This window comes from Thunnus maccoyii, chromosome 21 (genome assembly GCF_910596095.1).
Source record: "Thunnus maccoyii chromosome 21, fThuMac1.1, whole genome shotgun sequence".
Lineage (NCBI taxonomy): Eukaryota > Metazoa > Chordata > Actinopteri > Scombriformes > Scombridae > Thunnus > Thunnus maccoyii.
This window is the reverse complement of record NC_056553.1, coordinates 3,377,405-3,401,290: the sequence shown is the minus strand read 5'-3', so window position 1 is coordinate 3,401,290 and position 23,886 is coordinate 3,377,405. Positions and strand designations below refer to the sequence as shown.

Sequence of the window (23,886 nt, the reverse complement as noted above, 5' to 3'; positions counted from 1 at the left end):
GTTCTCCTCCAGTTCGATCATCAACATCCCCGGCGAGTCCACTCTGAGGCGGGACTTCCTGCGTCTCCAGCTGGCCAATAAGGAGCGGTCGGAGCTGATCCGGCGCCAGCAGCTGGAGCAGCAGCAGAACGAGGAACACAAGCGCCAACTGCTGGCCGAGAGACAGAAACGCATCGAGGAGCAGAAAGAACAGAGGCGACGGCTGGAGGAGGTAACGTTACACCGACGTTACGGTTTCATACACTGGATGAATAACTGGCTTTACCTTGTAAACAGAGAAGTTTAAACACATTAACTTGGCGTTCTCTTTTTTCTTACTTGTCTACGTCACAACTGTTGTGGTTTTGCTGTAATCAGGAAGACCTTGTTCCTTTTTTAGGAAAAAAATACACTGAACACTGTTATCTTCTTCCAGTCTGAGGCTGGTGTTCACTGGTATTTTGTTTACAGCCCTTATTAGCCTCAACCTAAACAAACAAAGCTACAGGCAGATATTTAGATTCATAAACCTTCTGATAATTTCACAAGAAACTTTGGGAGGTTTCCTTTCTGACGAGACCTTATTTATGCATCAGTAGTGGTTCTTTAGTGTTTTTGTGTGGCGTGGAAGTGGTTAAAGCTGATCTGATGACATAAAAGGCTCTTAGAAAATGTACATTTCTTGATGCAGACCGAGGAGTTTGCAGTTGGCAGATAACCTCTGTAGCCGAGGCTGCACCTCCTCCAGCAGCTCGATGATAAAAAGCCATAAAGTGGTTTGCTGATGGAAATCTTTTAATGAAGCGCAGCGGCTCTGAAAGCACAGCAAAGAGGCAGCAGATCACTATTTAAATGAACGAAGCAGGAATGTTACTTGAAACTGGGAAGGACTAGAGACAAATACATCAGCAGCTATTAAACTACCGGAGAAAAAAAAAGAGTTGATGACGCAGTTTGGTTGATGGCAGAAACCGTCAAAGTCTGAACACTGTGAAACCACAACGACACACAAGATAAATAATAACGCCTGTTTTATCTTGTGGATGTTTTCACCTTTTAAGCAACACCTCAGCTTCAATGACTTGTCTTCTATGCAAAAAAAACCCATCACACACCTGTAACATTCACACCTCAGCTCACCCAAATGCCAAGGAATCACACTTGATGTGCACACAAACACACACAAACACACACACACACACACACACACACAGAGAGCTGAAACGAAATCTTTTCCACCTACAGCAACAGCGTCGGGAGCGAGAGCTGAGGAAGCAGCAGGAGCGCGAGCAGAGGAGGAGGTACGAAGAGATGGAGCAGCTCCGCCGAGAGGAGGAGAGGAGGCACGCGGAGAGGGAGCAGGTAGGAACACACCTGACCTGCAGATGTTACATCACCGGTGTCATCCAGGTGGACGTGGCCTCTTAACTCGTTAAAACACACCGATCTGCTCGCTGCTCTGACCTCTGACCTCTGACTAACACACAGTCGGTACATTCACTGTTTGGTTTGAATCAACACAGACGAACAGTCCAGCAGCCGCATCTGCTTGTAAATGTTCTTCACTTTCTGTCTGAACTCAGCTGTAGAGTCACTTTACTCACCATCAGACATAGACCAGTGGTTCCCAGTCTGTCTGCCAGAACCTCCACACACGTTTGCAGGTTAATCAACAAGACAACAACAACTTTTCTCCAGTTTAGTTTTTCTTCTGATGAATTTCTGGATATTTTTATGTCTTCAGACTAATAAAAAAAGGATTCTGCTTTACCAACTGGAGCGAGGAGTTTTAATGAAGTGGGTACTTTTAACAGTTAGGGATGGTCTAATCAAACATGCTACTGGATAGAGATGCATTATGGGAAATGTAGGATTCAATGTTTTTGGACTTTAAGCCATGCTAGAGGCTAAAAGTCAGGCTATCTTTAGCTGTGTCTCAAATCACTTCTGTTAGTGCACTTTCATGTAGTACACTGTGTACACTGTATATTACTGGCGTCGTGTGTGAATTTCTACAGGGTAGTGTTGTCTCAAATCAAACACAGCTGTTGTGCACTTACCGGAAATGACGATCACAAATTAGCATTAGCTAGCGTTAGCATTCGCGTTATTGTTCACGCTACCAAATCATTACAGACTGCTAAATTAACCCAAAAAACATATTGATGGCTTATAACAGACAACAGTATAGTGGGTTAGGGTTCCAGTTCCAGTTTGAAAAGTGGTCCCTCCCCTTCTGCTACGTAGCCAAGATGGCGACCATTGAGGGCGAGAAGTGTCCATAGTTCCACACTCCTCAGTGTGATCGCACTTATGCACTCAAAATGTTAAGTGTAAGTACAGAAGTGAAGCGATTTGAGACGCAGCATTAGTCTCTGCTGTCAACTTTGACCTTCAACTTTATGTAAATACAGTAATAAGTGGTTGGACTAATCTGTTATGTCTTAAGATCCAGTTATAGAAGCTTATTGCTGATCAATTATACAAGAACTTACAACTTTTTAGTTTCACAGAATGTCCCAAAATTTTCACCAAACTTCCACAGATAATCACTCAGTCTAGTCTAGATACATTCATTGATTGATAGGTTTGTGTTCTGCGATAATTCATCCATATAAATATGACCTGATATTAGCTCATCCGGTCCAGTGACAGTTGTGATCTCAGTGTAAAAAGGCTGCATGTGACACATTTAAGATCTTCAGAGAGCTTTCTGAATCAATTATCTTATAGCTTTTAATAGTTTTATTATAGTAATCGGTACTTGGATGGATGATGTTTATTTTAAATACGACGACGTAGTTTCTGCTGCGTTAACGTCACATATCCGACATATAACAGGAGGTTTTACTTTTCCTGCTTTCTGTTTTAAACGTGTTGCTCTTTAACAGCTGATTTCACTCTGATCTTTAACATCTTTCCTGCATCAATAAGCATGTCTCTCTCTTCTACTAATTACACCCTTCTGCTGTTTCTCTCTTCTTTTTGTTTATCTCTCCTCGTCTATTTCTGACTTAATCCCTACTTTCACACCTCTTCAATGAATCTTCTACTTTCGTCTGTCCTCCTCCTCCTCCTCCTTCTTCTTCTTCTTCTTCTCTTTCCATATTCCTTCCTGCTCTGGTGATGTCACTGGTTGCCTGGGCTCCGATTCGCTTCTCTGCTGCCTCGGTGCGCTCTCATTGGCTGCGTCTCATGCTGGCCCGCGGTTGCTGATTGGTTAGGAGTATATCCGTAGACAGCTGGAGGAGGAGCAGAGGCAGCTGGAGATCCTGCAGCAGCAGCTCCTGCAGGAGCAGGCCTTACTGCTGGTAACATCACACACACACACACCTAAAAACACACAAATACTTACAATGTCAAAGGTTTCCATGACAACAGCTCAAAGGTCGGTGAGCATGGAAACAGCACGGGTACCACGACATAGCGAGTGCTGGTTCTGTGTCGTCCCCTTTTGTTGTTTTTCCTCACAGAAATCGTGACTCGGCGAAGGCGATCAATACCGAGACATCAGCCTTTTCAGGAAAAGTTAACAAACCAATCAATGAGCGCTGACAGCGGTGGGCGTGTCGGTCGATCGCTGACGCTCCCTGAAGTGACATTTCATTCAGCTTCATTGTTCTTAACGATGCCGTCATCCTTTTAAACGCCACAGAATCAGACGCCGGCTTAACAGACAGCGTTACAGCTCAGTAGTTTATGTAAAAAGGGATTTATTGTAACTCAGGGGATGAAGCACACAGAGGAGAGTTAATACACAAGACACAGAACTCAAGAAAATAACTCAGAGCGGCGTGAAGACTGAGCGGCCGAGAGCTGCCGTAGCCGTAGCTGAAGGATCCGGGGAAGATGTTCTGTCCGGCTGATGAGATGATGGATGGCAGGTGGTCTGATTAGAGCAGGTGCTGAACATCAGGAGTAATCAGGGAGAAGCCAGAGGAGCGAGGAGGAGGAGGCGAGAGTCACGAGGAAGAGGAGAAACACTGTGACAGAGAGAAAATATCACAATAAGCAGCCTTTAGTTTTTCAGTTGGATTCGGTGTTTTTGTGTCGATGGTTCATGTTTGTAACTGCTACACATGCTCAGATGTAGCTGACATGTGAGCAGCATGCGTACAAAAATAACAACAGTAACTAACATCATATGTGAGACAGTCATGACGCGTCTCGGTTAACTTCCCTCCAGATGAACAGAAGCTTCTCCATAAACGTCCAACAGATATGAAACTTCCTCGTCTCTCCGTTGACGACCGTCGCTATTGTTTCTCTCCTACATGTTTATTTTTATCAGGCTGTGAGGCGTCGACACCGAACGATGACAACACACAATATGAAGCAGAGAAATGTTAAAAACACACACACACACACATGAAGTCTGATCTGACCGGAGATCAGATATGAATCAGATCTAGATCCACGTATGCAAGCAGCCCAGAGCTAATGTCACTTAGAAGAATCACTTAGACGCAAAGAAAATCAGATTTAAGCCTCTTCAGTGTGTAACGTGAACGCCGCCGTGCTGTCATCACGTTGAAATGTGCTTTGGGTCGATGAAAGCTTCAAGATGAAACTCATTATTAAACCAAAGACTCTGGATTTTCTCTCTCTGGTTGGCAGTCATCGTGGCCTTTGACTCCACTTTGTTTTCCATCTTTTAAGACACTTAAAGAAGCTGCTGCAGACTTTCACACACACACACACACACACACACACACACACACACACACACAGAGTTCAGTTAAAGCCGCACCTCCGACTTGTCGAGACGGTGTGAAAAACATGCTCGGACAGTTTCAGACTGAGCTTCCAGACTGATGACTTGATGCTATTTGACAAGTTTGTCTCTGAAACGAAATGTCAGGTTTACACATATAACACTAAATATACACAGATCTGACCTTTTAAAATCACACATCAGATATCAAGCTGTACGTTCAACAAATCTTTATTTAATATGAGATCTGCAGTTATTTGAAGCGTAGACAGATGCATTCGTGTTCTGACTTTATTCCTGATTTAAAGGCGGTAACGTGAGTCAGTGCGCTGGGTCATCACACACTCGGCCCACACTCAAAACATCTCATCTGTCTGCTTTTACTTCAACGAGTCCGATAACGTGAATGAAAGTCAGTGAAAGCTTTGAGTGTTGAAGGATAAAAAAAAAAAAACATGATCAGGAAGCATAAAGATGAGTCCAGATGTGTCACCTGTGAACTCAGCGTTCGTGGTCTTTAGTCACACGTACGGTGACGTGTTCAAGTCTGTGACGGGATTTAAGACCTCATGTGTTTCCATGGAGATAAATTAAAAGTCCTGACCCTGTGACTCATTTCAAAGTCTGTTTCTGAACGTTTCTGAACAGTCAGAACGTTCAGAGAGATTTTCTGATGAACATTATATTCATCTGAGGAACGTCTCGTTATAGACGCACAAAAACCAACTTCTGTCTGTTTTATCAGATTATAATAAACACATTCAAGTTATTAAACCTTTAAGTTTATGAATAATCTCTGATGCATCAATAAATGTCTATAACAAAAATGAAAAAAGCAAATGTCATCAAAGGTAAATATGGTAGAAATCATTGTGATGATGAATATATCGATCCATTCTGCATATTGCTGAGGATTATGGGTAATTTACTGAGCAGAGAGTCAGGTGACGTCTGCGGCCCAGACAGGGTCTAGTGGATTTTGCTGACGTGAGATGAAACATTGAATCTGAAATTAATTTTTTATTTTTTTTATTGTATTTTTCCAAACAGATTTGTAGCTTTTTGGAACAAAGTTCTTCATTCATTATTAAGGTTGTAAACACTGTTTACATGTAAATACATAGTGAGGCGTCTGGATAAACAAACAAACAATAACGGAAGATTTGTTATATTCAAGTGTTTGTGGTCAGTTTGACTCATGTTTAGGTTGTTTTAAGTCAGTTTACTGGTAACGTGAAGCATTATTATTTTATATCATTAACAGCTGATGGTCAGAATGATGTTTTAGATTCCTGACAAACAATTTTATTGGAAATTAGTATTTTCTGTGGCAGGAAGTTGTTACGACAGGTGCAATAAAGCAATATAACCGTTTTGCTTTATTACAATAAAACATTTTTTGCTATCTGAGATTTATGAGGCGTATTTGAAACAGTTTGATTCAGATAGCTGAAGCTCACTCACATATACTACTGAGGTGCTGGTTTGCAGGCAGACATAGAAACAAGTGGAAAAGCATCTTCAGTCCTGGTTTATATACATAAATTCCAGTGAAGTTTGTATTTTATCCTGAAGAAGGCAGTTTGTGGAAACGTTGATCTTCATCTATTCAATTCAATGTAACTAGAATCTAAAGCAGGTCAGGAAATGAGAATAAACATCATTTAACATCTCCGTCTTTAGAAGCAGACCCTCCATATGTTGTCTTAAACTGGCGTTTTTTCCCTCCTCCGTCGTTCACCCGGCGTCTCTCCTCTGCTCCGATGTGTCTGATGTTCAGGAGTACAAGAGGAAGCAGATCGAGGAGCAGCGGCAGGCCGAGCGGCTGCAGAGGCAGCTGCAGCAGGAGCGAGCGTACCTGGTGTCCCTGCAGCAGCAGCAGCAGCAGGAGCCGCCGCGACCGCCGCAGGACAAGAAGCAGCTGTACCACTACAAAGACCAGGCGCCCGGGACCAACGACAAGCCGGCCTGGGCCAAAGAGGTAACCACACACACACACACACACACACACACACACACACTTTAATACACTCCTCATCAAGTCAGTTCGTTCTTAAAAAACTTACTTTTCTCTTGATTTCACCGTAGTTATTATCTAGAATAGTCTGATCATCTACAATATATTGATCTGTGTTGGAAACAGGTTGAAAAATGGGCCAGATTTCTGATGTTCTGAGAAAATAATTCAGATTTAACACTCAGACAAAGACAAAAACTGACGGTCAGGAGGACGTTTGTTCTCATAAATGTAGAAGTTCTCAGGTTTTAAAAAAGTTATAATGTAAAAATGCATAAAAACAAAGAAAAAGTGGAATATTAAGATGCCATAAAGGAAGATATGTATGAGATTTTAAACAAAATAAAGAATACACGTGTGCATTTCATCTTACATTCTAGTTTTTGTAAGAAACAAGTGAAAAAACACCAAACCAAAGCTGGACGAGACTTTTAAAGACGTTCTGTAGATTTGATTATAAGAATCTCAACTTTATGCAGTTTTTCTCACTTTTTAATTCAAGATGTTTTTATTGTCATTCAGCAAAAAAGCAGAAGGAAATTATGATCATAGGTCCCGTTAAAAACACAGATAAATAAAAAGAAAACAGTATATGAAAAGATCTATATAAAAACAAATAATACAATTAATCATAAATAAATCATTTCTGGACATTGGGTCTGAGGTGGAAGGAATGTGAACATAAAAAGTAAAGGGGAGAGTTTTTGCACATATGATTGTGTTATATTACACTTTTGTACAGCAGCTGCCTGATTGATGATTGAAATATGATTATTAAAAGACAGTTTAAGACCCCAGAAGAGGTTTATTAATATTTCTATATTTACTTTACTCCAATCAAAGTCTGCTGTGATTGGTTTTTTTACCCAGAAGGAGACAAACAGGAGTTGAAAAGCAGCTCTGCTAACGAGGTGAACGTGTGCAAACAAAGACTAAAAGGCAGGTTTGCATGTAAGAACAAGAAAACAGCAACAGAGAAGCTCAAACAGCTGACGTGTTGCTGCTTTAAGGCTCTCAGGACGTCAACAGTCTGTTTGTTTGTGTTGTTTTTGTTGTGTTGTTTTCTCTCCTCCAGGTATCATCAGTTCCTGCAGACGACTGTTTCTAACCCGCCGCGACGCTTCAAATGATGCTTTTTTTTTTTTCTTTAGGTGCAGCAGCGAGACAATAATCTGTATGTTGTATGTTTTATGTGCTGCTTGTGTCAAATGAAGAGTTTCAAACCAAAAATGATGATTTGGATTCATGTTTAGAGGAAGAAAAATGACCGCAGCACTTCTGCTTATTTAGTTTTTGAGAAAAGAATCTTCCTCATATGATGCAGTGATAAATTATGTTGAAATGCAGATTTACATAAAGAAGAGGAAGAAACATCTTTATTTAAACAGCACTTTTAGAAAAAAACAGTGAAAATGTGCAAGAATACGATACTTCACTCAAACAAAAAAGCAAAAGAAACAAACAAACCAGTAGAAAATTGCTTTCATTCATTCTTGTTTGCTACGTGTATGAATTTGGAAATCTACATTTAAATTGGCCACTAGACTGTAAAAGAGTTTGTTGTCTGACTGTAGATCAGTTAATTTAGTTTCCTGTACGGACTCTGTCGAGGTGTCTCGGCAGCTTTTTTTTTCTTTTTCTAACCACCTGCTGATGGTTCAAAGGGAGAAAGAAGAGAGCTTTTAAAAATAAGTAGAAGAAGAAATAAAGGATATGCAGCATTTCTTTGTATTATGACCCAAACAAAGATGGAACCCAGACGATTAAGCAGCTTTCCTTTGTTTGGGTCCATGAACGAAGACACCTCGAAAAAATCCTTTACTTCACACTGAAGGGACTATTTTTTGTACCACTGAGGATTTAATGGACATGTCTTGATTTGTTAGCAAAACTTATCAATAGAATGATTAATTTTTTCTCAAAATAATAACATATCTGTGGCCTTAATGCAAAAACTTGAGTGTAATGTTAGCTAGCAATGTTAGCTAGCAAGGGACCATTTTTTGTACCTCTGAGGATTTAATGGGCATGTCTTGATTTATTAGCAAAACTTGTCAATAAAATGACTAAAGTTTAAATTTTTTCTCAAAATAATAGCTTATATTTGTGGCCTTAATGCAAAAACTTGAGTGTAATGTTAGCTAGCAACGTTAGCTAGCATGCTAATCAGATATTGGAGCAGGTTACGTGTGTAGTTACATGTTTAGAAACTCAGCAGATCTTCGGTTGTGTCACGTCCACCTGTATGTTTCCTGTGCTACGTGTCTTCTCCGTGTTCATGTTGGTGTGTCTGCTCTCTTGTGAACACTCACCTTGCTCTCCAGGTGATGCGTCGAGCTCAGAGCAACTCGCCTCGCGTCCCTCCCAAGAAATACCACTCCTTCAGGGAGCCGCGAGACGTCAACCTCGACAACCTCCTCTTACTCCCCGGTTACAAACCTCGCCGCCCCCGCCCCCCTTCCTACCCCGCACATGTCAGCCCCTCCAGAGATCACCTCCGCCTGCCACGAATCCGTGTCACCTGCGTCCCCGAACACGACTCCTCCTCTCAGGCGGCGATGCGCAGGCAGAGCCCCGACTCCAGGGGCTCCGACGCCAGGGGTCCCGACGCCAGGGGCCGGAGCCCAGGCCGCCGGGTCAGTCGGAGGATGAACAGATGCTTCACTTCTTCTTCTTCTTCTTCCCCTTTTCTTTGTCATCCCTCGGTTGGCTGACTCACTAACCCCGTCAGGTGGAATGATTTCCTCCTTTAACTGCGGAAACGATAACTCTCCTCTTTCGTTACTCACCTCTTCATGTCGCCATTTCTCACCGGGATCCTTTGATTAATTTCCTCTATGACTGCTGGTGTCAGGGACCCATATAGTTCTAGTATAATAGCTCTGAATCAGATCTCCCGTCAGTAATAGAATCCAAAGAATTTATATAATTTATTAGACTTATAAAAGTTTTAAGGTTTTAAGTATCTTCTGGATTCTTGTCAGGACCAGATCAGTGTTTCTCCAGTTTTGTAGAATTAAAAGAAAGGATAGCAGACAACTTTGATCTTTAACAGACAAGATGGTCACATATATTTCCTGGCCAAAAGTATGTGGACACCTCAGCCTAGTCCTCTTCAGACATTTCAGACCATAGTTTGCTTCCGACTTCGTGGCAACAGTTCATGTTTGTCTCTAACATCCCTGTAAACAAAGGCAGCTTTATAAAGAAATGGTTTTCCCAGTTTGGTGTGGAAGAACTGACCCTGAACCCTGACCTCAACCCCATCCCACACCAGTGATCCAGACCTGATCAACCCCATCCCACACCAGTGATCCAGACCGGGAGCAAATCCCTGCAGCCAGGTTCAAACATCTGGTGGAGAGTCTGAAACCAGCAGACTGAAGCATCACATGATCAACTATCACATACGGCTGTAATGTGTAATTGTACGTCCACATACTTTTGGCCACGTGGTAGAAACGCTGCAACATTTTGACGCACTGGAAGATAAATTTTAAAATAATACAACTGAGAGAATCTATAAACAGATGAAAACTTTTGGGAAATGAACACGTAATCTCCTTCTCTTCTAATCTTTTCTTATGCTTCCTTCTAACTTTTAATCTCCTTTTAATTGTCTGGATGTTTGAACTTCACTTTTCCATTTCACAGGTCACTGACTGTCCGGGTGCTGCAGGTTGATCTGCAGAAAAAAGGATTTTTCCTCTTTTACTGCAGCGGCTCTCAATCTGCTGCTTTAATTAACATAAATACTGCATAACGTAACATACGCAGTCGTTTCTGGTAGAGTTGAGAATATTTACATCAATCAAACCAAACAAGAGAATTAAAAGTTTAAATCCAGATTTTTTGGGTTGAATCTGTGAGATGCAGGCGTCACTTTGTTCCAAACAGGTTGAGAGCTGCTGTTTTTATTGCATGTTGTGTATTAATGGGATCATAAATCTAACAGGTACTAACTTCAACAACTCTAACTAACAGTTTCCCTCCCGCAGGATTAATCTGTGTAATATTATTATACTTCATTTACTGCAACTTTTATTTACTACACAGTGTTTTGCTGGTTTAACAAGATGCTTTTCATGTTATTATGACAAAGTTTCTTACTGTTACTAGATACCAAATTACTCTGTTTTTACAACAAACGTTTCTTTTTGCAATATTTTATCTTGTTATATCACAAAATCAACACCTACACAACCTTACAAAGCTATAAATGAACAGATGGACGTGTAAATGTTCCAACATCATACAAACATATGATGCAGAAAATGATGTTTTAAGGAGAAACACCTGTTCAGTTTCATTATTATCTCTACATATATAGACGCATACATAAAGGGAAGCAACGTGTCGTTCTTTAGAGATCACAGAGCAACATAGAGCAGACACGAGGACGCGACATAAGTGCAAACATCAGACTGAGCACACGTACAGGGTTGTTAGCCGCTAACTTAGCAGCTAAAAACAGAATCATTTAGCATCCAGTAATAAGGAGAAAATACGTCATAATAACAGTCAGAACATCTTGTTAAAATGAGAAAAGTTTTAATTTAAACATGTTGACACTTCCAGGTGTTCAGACTCACATGTTGAATCTGTTTAGTCTTTAAACTCCTCCACATGTTCTGTTAAATGTAACTCGCAAAAAATGAAAAAAAAAATCTGCATGTCAGCACCTCATATTTGTTCTCTGCTGGTTTTCCTATCACTATAAATCAGAGCGGCTTTAAGCGCACGCTCCCTCCCCCGTTCAGAGCGAGATCTGCAGTCCTGCCCGTGGTGGCAGCTGGTGTACTGATGTAGGGCAGCTGCAGCTATATCAGTCTCTCTCCCTCTGGACACCACGCATGGAAACACACACACACACACACACACACACACACACACATACAGATAGTTAAGCCTCGTTTCCTCACATGAAACACACACACACAGTCTCTGTGCAGATAGGTCTACCCTCATCGCTGCCTCCCAGGATTTCCCTCCGTTCTGCAGAAATATTTCCATCTCACTCAGACACAATGTTCCTCTCTAAAAACAGACCATCAGAAAACATGTGCAGGTGATGTTTGCAGCCTTTTATACAATAATAACACTGTTAAGGCTGAAATCTGATGCTTTAAGGAAGTATTGAGACTTCCTTTTTACTTCTGTCAGTCGCAGTTTCAACACACTTCTTGCAAACCATGAAGTCTTAATAGAAAGTGTGTCGGATCAAACACTCAAAGACTCTCAGACCTTCATCAGACATAGTTCATATAAACAAATAGCACCATATATATATATAAAGGTTATAGGTTAGAGTATAAGCTGCTATTTTTTTCTTGTTTTGTTGTTGTTTTACATTTATATCAAGCGAAAGAGTGCAGATAAACAAGTTTGCCAGGAAATACATGAAAAAAAAGAGATTAAAATGATATCATATTAAAGATATCCATAAAAAAGAGGAAGTATGTGCGTACACTGACAGTTGGCTTTATCAGACAGGTATAATAAGTGATACATGAGCTCTGCAAATATAAAACCAAACAGGATACTGAGCTGTTTCCTGTAAACAGACACACAGACGTAAAAAATGTACACGTATAAAAAAGCACGTTCACATCAAACCATAAAGGTCGTCAGAGGTCATGTTCACACCGGAGCCTGTAGACGTCAAAAGGTTTAAAAAAAAAAGACATTAAAGGGGATTTAAAAACTGGAAAAAGACTAATAATCACAAGTCATTCATATCAGCAAGGACAAAATACAAGAAAATTATAAATATATACAGTATATTAACAAGAATCTATCTTAAATCTGCAGAGCCAGCAGGTTACTGAAGGAGGTGACTGACATATAGATCTAATAACAGGAATGTTACATGTTAATCACTCAAAAAATAAATCTTACCTCATGCAGAAGTTAAGAATAACATCTGGAGATCTAAACTTCCACAACAGGAATTCAATTTAAATCTAAAACATCTGGATAAACTGAACACACATTAAATAAAATTAAAGCTTCACAAACACACACCTCACTGCATGCTGTGAGTGACTGTGGTCTGATGTGTGTGTGTGTGTGTGTGTGTGTGTGTGTGTGTGTGTGTGTGTGTGTGTGTGTCAGGTGGAGGAGCATTATAAGATGAACAGACAGACTTCTCCTGCATTGCAGCATAAAGTCTCCAACCGGATCTCGGACCCGTCGCTGCCGCCGCGCTCCGAGTCCTTCAGCAGCGGAGGCATCCAGCAGGCTCGGACCCCGCCCATGCACCGCTCCGTCGAACCACAGGTGTGTGTGTCCCCCACGTCTTAGTGTGTTTGAGTGAGTGTGTGTGTGTGTGTGTTAGTGTGTGATGCAAACTTCCTTTAGAGTGCGATCACGTTTCAGTTTCTTTGCTCTGTTTGAAAGTAGAAAAAGGAGAGATTGTTTGCAGATTTTGCAGACTGTCTGTCAGGTGATTTAGGAAGAGGAAGCAGAGAAGAAGAACTGTAGCTGTAGATGGTGGAAAGAACTCGACTCACATGTCCTCTATGAGGAGGCAAAGTTGTCAAAAATGAAGAAACAGCTGAATATGAGCATCAGTCCAGACGTCCTGCAGGAGGAACTGTTGGTTTCTAGATGTTAAAGTCCAACTGCAATTAAATTATATGTTGTTTTAATCTCCTACAGCAACATGTCTGCTCTGTAAATCACTTGTCGTTTGTTCTCCTTTCAGAAAAAATCAGAAAAAGGGAAAAATTTGATGGCTCCCCCTAGTTATACATGAATTGGATGGAATAATGTTAGTTAGATGGAGTCTAAAGTGATAACATGTCGTTTTATCATCGGCAGAGCAGACGGTCACACTGAGCCTGATTGCATCCTGCTACACAACAACAACACACGTTAGCTTTCCCGCTAAAGTCTCCTTCTAATCTAACTTACAAACTTGAAGACACGTCTGGTCCTGCAGCTTGTTGAACGAGCCGTCAAACAAACATTCACTTTGTGAAGCTAGGTAGCTAATTAGCTTCTCAGCTGCATCACATTAAACATGTAAACTTACCTGCAAATGTCACTTTGACCTTGTTCGATGCTGGTTTGGTTCTTATCTTTAGTACCACTAACAACAGGCTGTCTGTCTGTGACTTGTAGCTACAGCAGTTTGTTTACTGTCTCTCTCGTTTCCTGCAGTCAAACACCGGCGACCTGCCAGCTGCTGTCAATCAAACACACACACTAAAGACCCTTTTGTCTTCTTTCTAATAACAAAAAACTAACAATACATTTAAAAAACATGTTGGAATGATCCTTGATTGCATCCTGGGATGACTAAACGTTACTTCAGCTGGACTTCAACATCTTAACCATCATCGCTGTAATTTAAAGTTGTTTCCTTTCCTTCTGATCTCATTCTATTAAAAGTCACTTAGAGTCTTGCCGGAGGGCAGAAACTTGTATTTTCAGGGGTCGTTAGTGGAAATGTCATCGTTCAAACGGGGACAAACTAACTGAACTAAAGGAGCGAACACTCCTTTGAACATGATTGGTGTGAACGCACCCTGAGGCATGTGTTTCTTACCCCTCTCTCCTTCTTTCTCACCTTTTTCTCTCCCTCCCGCTCACCTCTACTTGCATCCTTCATCCTGATCGCACTTGTGTGAACCCAAATCCTGATCCTGCTCTTCCTCCTCCTCCTCCTCCTCAACCCTGCCTGGTTCCTGCTTGTGTGTGTGTGTGTGTGTGTGTGCGTGTGTGTCCAGATGGCCCACCTGGTGCAGGTGAAGAGTCACGGCCTGTCAGGCTCCCAGTCTCTGTACGACCCTCACGGCGTGTCGTCCTCCACGGCGTCGCCTTCCCCCTCCCGGCCTCCCATGCCCCGGCAGAACTCCGACCCCACCTCCGACACCCCTCCTCCCCCGCCCCTCTCCCGCCTGGCGCCCCCTCTCGACAAGCTGGACCGCAGCTCCTGGCTGCGGCAGGACGACGACATGCCCCCCAAGGTGTCTGCATGCCACCACCCGTGTGTTTTTATCCTCGTGTGTGTGTGTGTGTGTGTGTGTGTGTGTGTGTGTGTGTGTTTTCTCTTGTGGCTGGAAGCTTTTCTTTGTCTTGATTCTGTTTTCGTGATAAAAAAAAATGCTCTTTTGTTCTCGTCTGTTTAGTTTTTGTGTCCTTTGGGAGCCTCTCCTGACGACTGAGGCTCTTTTTTGATGTTTTTGTGTTAGCGTGGAAGATGTGTCGTTATCCTGTTTTAAACATTATTCATCTGCTCTTCTATTAGAATATTTATCTACAAGAACATCTTAAATGACAGCTGTGCTTTCTCTGGAAGAACTGGATGCAGCAACATATAAACTACAAAGTGGCACAAACAATCTCTCAGTAATTTGGCCTAATTTCATCTTTTATTTCTGTCTGATGTGTTTCTCGCTTTAAACTAGACCTACAGCACCAGTCACACTATTTGAAACTGAACTGTGTGTGCAGACTGTGGTCGTTAGTTCAGAGTAGTGTTTAATTGTACTGGTTTTGCAGTCTGTGTTTATTTGCGACAAACAAGCCTGCGTGTCGACCGTCAGATGTTCGCTGTAGCTGCAGGATGTTCTGTGTTTCTTTCTGTTATTTGTCACCTCAAGGTTCAACTTCAGCTTCGGCCAAATCACTGAGAGACTTTTTGCACTTTTGCTGAGTGCTGCTGAGGCTGGAACCCACTGAAAGTGACATGAATAGTATGATTGGTCCCGAATTAATGAACTTTACCATCTCCAAATACCACTAATAGCTAAACACTAAAGCTCGGCTCAGGTTCACCAGCTGGTCCAGACTATAATACTGGACTCTAAAGACTCTTGGGTCTGTATGGTATTAGTTAAGATCCCTAACTTGGGTCCAGGGACCTCCCAGTAGTCCTTGAGAGGACCCACAGGAAGTTAGATTTCATTCATTTAAAGTCACAGCAGCCAGTGATTGATATAAGCTTAATATTTCATTTCTCATCTGTGTACCGACGTAGATCTGGTCTGATCAGAGAGTCTAGTTTGTGTCGGAGGTTCTGACCCAGAAGCCTGTTTGTCTCTCAGGTTCCTCAGAGGACGACTTCCATCTCTCCTGCTCTGGTCAGGAAGAATTCTCCTGGAAACGGACCTGGTCTGGGACCGCGGGCTGGAGCACACCTCATACGGGCCAGGTACACACACACACACACACACACGCACACACACACACACGCACACACACAAACGCGCGCACACACACGCACTCGCACACACACACGCACACACACACATACACACACGCACACACACACACACGCACATGCACACGCACACGCACACACACACGCACACACACAAACGCGCGCACACACACGCACTCGCACACACACACGCACACACACACATACACACACGCACACACACACACACGCACACACACACGCACACGCACACGCACACACACACATACACACACACACACACACACGCACACACACACACACGCACATGCACACGCACACACGCGCACACACACATTGATTTTTTACTGTAATGACACCAATAGACACACTTTTTGTGAGGGTTATATGTGTAAGTCTCTCAGCTGTGTTGAAACTGATGATTAAATATGTTTTTATAAGCAGATTCTACTTTATTTTTCTCTATTTTTATATTTTATTATTTCATTTTTGTTCACAGTTTCTTGTTCGTTTACTGCAGAAAGTATCTGGTTTCCTTTTTCATCTCATAGTTCATCATATATGTTTTTCTCTTCAAATTATACACATACATACACACTGATTGAGCCTCATACAAGCCTGGCACACACACACACACACACACACACACACACACATGCACACACACACACACAAACACACACACACACGCTGTGCCGTTGAGCTGTGAAAAACGCAGGTGTGACTTTATTTAGTTCAGAGCAGGATTTCAGCACTTTCCCGCATGAATGACGGGCCCGATGTGTTTGTGTTTCCGTAGCAACCCAGACCTGCGGAGGACCGATGTTTCCATGGAGACGCCCCTGAAGAGGACGAGCAGCGGCAGCTCCTCCAGCTCCAGCACCCCCAGCTCCCAGGGAGGCTCTAACGAACGAGGTGCACGCACACACACATGCACGTACACACACACACACACATGCACGCACACACGCACACACACACACACATGCACGCACACACACGCACACACACACTGTTATACTTGTGAGGACCCTCTAAACATCACATTACATTCATTTATTAAACAATGTAGACTTCAATAAGCTCATTAAACCTCTACAGTCTCTATATATGGTTCCCTTGTGCTGCGCTTTACATCCTTCAACAACTAAAATTATAAATATTTTATGATTTCATACTTTTAAAAATGATTGCACTTATTTTTTTAAAGTTTTAACTTGTTTTTTTTACTCATTTCTACTTTTATTTGATGTGTTTATGTACTGTGTGTTTTTATCCTGTGTGTCTGTTTCTCTGCTGTGTAACCACTTCCTGTTTGAGGACAAAGTGATGGATCGATTGAAAGTGGTTGATTGAGCAAATAAGAGCATGTGCAGTGCTGCAGTAACCTAAACACCAAGTCTTAAATATAAAGTTTAAACGCTCAAACAGTCCTTTGAAGAGGTGATGACCAAAAAACATGTCCTTACTGTCCTCTACTTCCAAAAACATCTTCACTTTCTAAAATTGACCCCATTTTACAAAAAATATCCCTAACTTCCAAAAATGTCATCACGTTAAAAATGTTTTCATGTTTTTGCTTTGAAAAAAAAATTCTCACTTTACAAAAATCTTCTCAATTTCCAAAATTGTCTTGACTTTCAAAATATTTTCCCATTTTCAAATATTTTCCTCACTTCAGGCTCCCAGTCTCTGTCCAAACGTGTCTTCACTTTTTTAAAAAATGGTCTCAATTTTCAAAAATGTCCTCAAATCAGATAATGTCTCCGCTGTCAATAGATGTCTTCACTTGTTAAAGATTTTTTCAATTTCCAAAAAATGTCCCCAAACATGTCTTTAAAAACCCTTCCACTTTCCAAAAAAATGTCCCTCATCATCAAAGTCTAAATGTGAAACTGCTCCTCATAAAGAAGAAGAACAAACACACACAGAGAGAGAAAAGTGTTTCATTTAAAGATGATTCTTAAAGTTTATTTATTCTCATTCGTGTGTTTCAGGTAATTCAGTCCCAAAGACCGACGGTTCAACACTTTCATCCCACGAGACCAAAGACGACAGCAGGGAGGTGTCACGACCCAGCAGGCCTGCAGTGAGTACACACACTGATACACACTAATACACACACACACACACACACACACACTGATACACACACACACACACTGATACACACACACACACACACACACACACACACACTGATACACACACACACACACACACACACACACACACACACACACTGATACACACACACACTAATACACACACACTGATACACACACACACACACACACACACTGATACACACTAATACACACACACACACTAATACACACACACACACACACACACACTGATACACACACACACACACTGATACACACACACACACACACACACACTGATACACACACACACACACTGATACACACACACATACACACACACACACACACACACACACTGATACACACACACACACTAATACACACACACTGATACACACACACACACTGATACACACACACACACACTGATACACACACACACACTAATACACACACACTGTTACACACACACTGATACACACACACACACTAATACACACACACTGTTACACACACACTGATACACACACACTGATACACACACACTGATACACACACACACACACACACACACACACTGATACACACACACACACACTGATACACACACACACACACACTCTGACAGACTGACTCTTCTCTCTGAACTCTGAACTAACCATGTTGCTGTTCATTTTCACTCTTCCTCTCTCTCCTTCATCCTTCCTTCCATCGTCCTTCAGAGCTATAAGAAAGCTGTAGACGAGGTTAGTGACATTTATCCTCCTTCGACCCCCCCCCCCCCCCTTTCTTTCTCTCTTTCTCTCCTCTCAGTCAAATCTCTTCCTCCGTTCACTCACTCGTCCGTTCACTCACTCATCCGTTCACTCACTCATCCGTTCACTCACTCTCTGGGAAGTTACAGAAATTAATCAGTCATCACTTTTTCAATCATGATACATCACATGATCAGTTTGATCAAAACCCTGCTGCCCCCGCAGAGGGACGCTGTAGAGACGTAGGTGGAGAAAGTGAAGGAGCATCAGTTTCTGCTTGCTGAGGTGCCCTTGAGCAAGACCCTTGACCCTTGAAAACCCTTGAAAACCCTTGAAACTTCCAGCTGTGAGTTTCTAAGCGTTGTCAGGTCGAATCTATTGAAAAACAGACTTGTCTCAGCTCAGAAAACACATTTTTCTCCTGCGATGATTGTGATGCGTCATGTGATCAGAGCATGTGATGTAGAAATAATGACAATAAATAAATAAATAGACACTGAGAGATACTTTTTAGATACTAAGGTGGTAAATTTCATATTTTTTAACACATACTGGCCTTAAAGAAAGGTTATAAAATGAATTTGAACCTTTACATGTTTACGTTTTTAATCATACAGACCTCCAACATGGCCGCCGCCGCCGCAGCTGAGAGTTACAGTAGATTTGAACACACGGTGAAATCCTTCAAAGTCATAGTCTGAGAAACATGCAGGAATCCACTCAGCCCTTTCTTCCTCTTCCTCTTCCTCTTCCTCTCTCTCTCTGATTAGATAATGGACTTTTCATTATTTCCTGTTATCACTTTCATGTTCCATTTCAACAGTCACACTTTCTCTCTTCTTCTTCTTCCATTTTATCTCCTCTCTCTCTCTCTCTCTCATTAGGAGGAGTTGGTAAGATAAACCCTCGTCCTCCTTCAAGCACCACCTGATCCCCAGCTACCCCCCACACCCCCACACCCCCCCCCACACCTCCTCACATAACCTCTCACATGCACAACCAGCTCCCACTTTGCTGCTAACCGCGAGACGTCACACAGAGTGTATTTATAGGCACGAGTCCCCCTGACTTCTAACCTTTCTCCCTGCTACACCGAGGCATGGTGGCATCTGTAGTTTGACCCTCCTCGCCCCCTCCTCCTCCTCCTCCTCCTCCTCCCCCCCGCACCGTCCCGCTGCTCGCTGCCCTCCCAGTGATGGACACGTCGTCTCACAATCATTAACTATGTGGCGTTTTGCTGTGTGAAACAGCAACTTCTGTAATTTTCCCGTTTAATAAGGTTAATGTTATTCATAAAAATGTGTTAAATATTGATGATTTTAGCAGAAGTGGTTTTTGTTTCAGGCGCTGCAGCCGACTTCTGCATTTAGTGGTTTCTTGTTCCACTCAGTCGTTGGTGCAGTTTTCAGTCTGACGTCCTTTAACCAAGTTTGTTCTGCACGCTTGTTGTTCCAGATGTTTTATTAACTCACTCGTACACTCGTACATTCAGCTCAGTGCTTCTATCTGCTGACAGGTGTCTGTAGCTCTGAGATTTAAAAAAAAACAAGAAGTTGGCATCGAATGTCTGGTCAGTTTCATCATCTTGTTTACTAGATCAGATCATGTGTTTTACTTCCTGGATGACTGCGTATGTTTAGATATTTGACTTTTGAGACCTTTGACCTCCTTTTTTTTGTAGAAAAACGACCAGAAAAAAGCTCTAAAATAGTTGTTGTGGTATTAGAACTGAAATAGAAAATATCTAGAGTTATTAAAATATGATAGCTGGCAGCTCAGATTATTATTATTATTATTAATGTTATTAATGTTCTTATTGTTCTCCTCACAGGTTTTGTTTGTAATGATTTGCAATAGACCATAAATTTTATTCAATTGAAAATAGCAGCAAATCATAACAGAAATGATCCACACAGAGCAGGTTTAGACTGAACTCTTTCATTTACATTTAATATTGATTTATTATCTTTGTCTCTGTGTGTTCTCTGTATTTACGGTTGTAGTCGCTACAGTCAGACACACTGTGATGTTTTATGGTTTATAAGTTGCACCAAACAGCTGAACTGTTTAAAATGTAAATTGCTTGCACCTCTAAATCCCTTCCTCATAATGAATACACTTTATTCAGCTAATGAAAGGTTTTGTGTGCTGCGTGATATCCATCTACATTTTAATGAAATGTCAAACTTTCACAGACTAACTGAGATATTTATGCTGCTATAAGATGAAAACTCTCCAACCAACCAAATATTAAAGAAAGCAGCTAATGAAAGGAAGATATAAATGAATAGATTCGTCACTTTTTGTGAAAATGAAGCCAACGATTGGAGTTTGAACAACCAGGACTCGAGTCTTTTTTCCCGTTAAACCGTTAAACAGCAGAATGTTTGTGACGTTTCTCGGGTGTTTTTTGTCTCTCGTCCTCCTCCTCCAGGACCTGACGGCTCTGGCTAAAGAGCTGCGAGAGCTGCGGCAGGGAGAGGAAACCAGCCGCCCGCCTGTCAAAGTGACGGACTACTCGTCGTCCAGCGAGGAGTCTCACAGCAGCGAGGATGAGGAGGGAGAGGGCGGGGCTAACGACGGATCGGTGGCCGTCAGCGATATCCCTCGCATTATGTGAGTAGCAAGTGTTTATTTATTTGTTTGTAAATGAAAAAAATACAAGGCTTATTTCTGGTCTTTTTAATAAAATCAACCTTTATTTATGCATCAAGGTGCGAGGGAGAGACAGGAAGTATGTTTAGAAGAAAACTTGATGAACTTTTTGTCTTTCAGGCCTGCAGCGAATCAAGGTGCAAACGAGTCCTTCGGCATGATGGGAGGTCAGAACGACATGCACGGCGACTCGTATGGAAACAGCTCCCAGGACAGCACCCTGATGATGCGTGAGGTGAGCCGCAGTCTTCAGTTTTTGACCTTTGACCTCGGCGTCTGTTGCCTTCGCTGACTCCACAGAAAGTGACACTCAGAGAAGGAAGACTTTAATATCTGGACTTTAGTTAAAGCTAGTCAGCGTCACCTTGTGCTGGACGACTGATCTATAATCCAGTCACTTATCCGGGTTGTGGTGGCAGCAGTTCCTCCTGGAGGATGATGATGGCGTTCCCAGACCACATAGAGTACTCTGTATAATCCCTCCAGCATGTTCTGGGTCAGATGAAAAACCTCCACAAACACAAAGAAGCAGCAGTTTTACTGCCGGCTCCCCTCAGATGTCTGAGCTTCTTATCTCGTCTTTAAGGTTAAACCCGGCCACCCTGCAGAGTAAACTTATTTAAGCCACTTGTTTCCTCATTGTTTGGGTCATTTACCTGAAACTCATGACCGTAGGTGAGTAGTGGAACGTAGAGCGACCTTCCTCTTCACGCTCTCTCATGAACAAGACTCAGACTGTGAAGCTGCTGCAAATCATCCCAGTCTGTCCACATCATCTGGAAAACAGCAGAGACACGACCGTCTGTCAGAGAGAGCAGAGCCAAACTGAATCAGATAAAACAAAGGACAGTTAATTAAGTAAAAAACAGAAAAAGCAAACACTGAGGTGTGGAGGAGACTCTACTCCTGCAGAGTCTGTTGGCTAAAAGAAAGTGAGGAGGAGGAGGAGGAGGAGGAGGAGGAAGAGCCTTTTATAGGTTGCTCAGCTGCCTCTGATTGGACAGGAGCAACGACTGGTCTCCGCTCCTTAAAACTCAGAAAGAAAAGGCGGGAACACAAGAGATTTACAGAGTCATACGTACGATATGTTTGGTTTATTGATCAGCCCCACAGTCAGTAATTAAGCTGTAGAATTGATTGATTATGACACAAATATGCGTTCATGTGTTTTATATATATGATAACATTATATATTGTGTCTTGTTCTGGCGTCTCAGAGGAAGGTTGTCGTATCCTGAGATGTTTCAGAGGTTTGCAGGACTGAATCTGGGTCTTGGTTTAAGAATTTTGTTACCATAAAAAGCCCCAAATACAAAAGATCAGCACAAAATATTAACTTTCAGCTGCTTTAATGCAACAGATAACAGCATCACAGTTAAAACATGTCAGTCTAAGCAGCCTGTTAGTGTGTGTGTGAGACTACTCTGCTGTGCCGGGTTCAGTACCCACCCGCCCCTGCTGAAACAAACACAGAAACAAACAAACACGCCCCGTATACAGCAGGGTCTGGCGTCGTCCCTCCACCTCCTGAACCTGTCAATCAGCCTCGCTGCCCGCCTCTCTCTCTCCTTCCAGAAACACGGGGAACGGAGGCGGAGCTCTACCGCCAGCAACGGTTTCCCCGGCAACGCTAATCTGTTCCTTGGCAACACAAATCTCCCCGATTTGGTGCAGCAAAGCACCTCCCCCCTGGTCTCCCCCGGTGACGCCTCTGGGGCCCAAGTAGGTTGAATAGCATCCAACTGTCGGCCCCCCCCCCCCCCCCCCAAAACCCCCCCAGACCTGATCCTGACAGACCACCTCACCTCTTCACCCTCTGCTCTTCCTCGTGTCCCCACACCTGCACACAACCCCGTCACCACCTGTTTGGTCCTTAGTCAGGGTGGGAAATTACCAGTAGCCACCAGTAAACAGCAGAGGAGGGAGCTGGTACTCTGCAGCTCTACGGACGCAGCTTTTTATCCTCTTTCAGTCGTAGTTTTGGTTTTATTGGCTGCATGGTTCGGTGTCAGCGTCTTCATCAGCGTCTTCATCAGCTTGGTTTCCAGCAGCAGATAAACCCAGTATACACCACCTGCTCCAGACCAGTCAGACACACATAAGTAGAGACTGACTGGTTCCTTCAGATGAAACCAGAATTCCGTTTCAGAAACATCCAAGCAGACAAAAATCAATGAATGTGACTTTAATCATCGTTGTTATTGATCATCTAGAGAAGCTGGTGATGATCAGCTTCTGTTCTGGACTGGAAACGGATTCACTTTCACTTTTCCAGCTGCGTGTTTTCATCTTCAAGGCTTCAAATAATAATTAAACATAAGAAATAAAATAAATCGGCCTCAGAAGTCACAGCACTAAATTTACTAACTTTTAATTGAGGAAGTTATTTTTCCACATATACAAAGTCTGTACTGTAAAAAATGTCATTTATTTATCTATTATTTTAATTTATCGTATGATTAATTATGATGTTATCACTGGGTGAC

The 23,886-nt window shown here is 42.3% G+C and overlaps 1 protein-coding gene and 1 long non-coding RNA gene across 13 annotated transcripts in view; one reads left to right on the top strand and one right to left on the bottom strand.

Moving 5' to 3' along the window:
• The window catches only part of tnikb (TRAF2 and NCK interacting kinase b), a 68,053-nt gene that overhangs the window by 27,490 nt on the left and 16,677 nt on the right, over nt 1-23,886 (top strand). Inside the window, exons 12-25 of one of the 12 annotated variants that reach the window (XM_042398640.1) lie at nt 13-211; nt 1,225-1,341; nt 3,204-3,290; nt 6,474-6,674; nt 9,035-9,346; nt 12,825-12,989; nt 14,444-14,683; nt 15,764-15,870; nt 16,679-16,794; nt 17,877-17,968; nt 18,713-18,736; nt 19,630-19,638; nt 21,180-21,361; nt 21,521-21,635. In XM_042398640.1, coding sequence (XP_042254574.1) covers nt 13-211; nt 1,225-1,341; nt 3,204-3,290; nt 6,474-6,674; nt 9,035-9,346; nt 12,825-12,989; nt 14,444-14,683; nt 15,764-15,870; nt 16,679-16,794; nt 17,877-17,968; nt 18,713-18,736; nt 19,630-19,638; nt 21,180-21,361; nt 21,521-21,635 — 1,966 coding nt within the window. The remainder of the gene's footprint in view (nt 1-12; nt 212-1,224; nt 1,342-3,203; nt 3,291-6,473; nt 6,675-9,034; nt 9,347-12,824; nt 12,990-14,443; nt 14,684-15,763; nt 15,871-16,678; nt 16,795-17,876; nt 17,969-18,712; nt 18,737-19,629; nt 19,639-21,179; nt 21,362-21,520; nt 21,636-23,886) is intronic. The other 11 variants (XM_042398643.1, XM_042398646.1, XM_042398645.1 and 8 more) reach the window with 11 other exon arrangements.
• LOC121887727 lies at nt 2,778-5,615 on the bottom strand. Its single transcript, XR_006093026.1, has 3 exons — nt 4,119-5,615; nt 3,397-3,962; nt 2,778-3,312 (listed from the first exon to the last, which is right to left on the bottom strand). It is a non-coding gene; the product is annotated as an uncharacterized LOC121887727 (long non-coding RNA).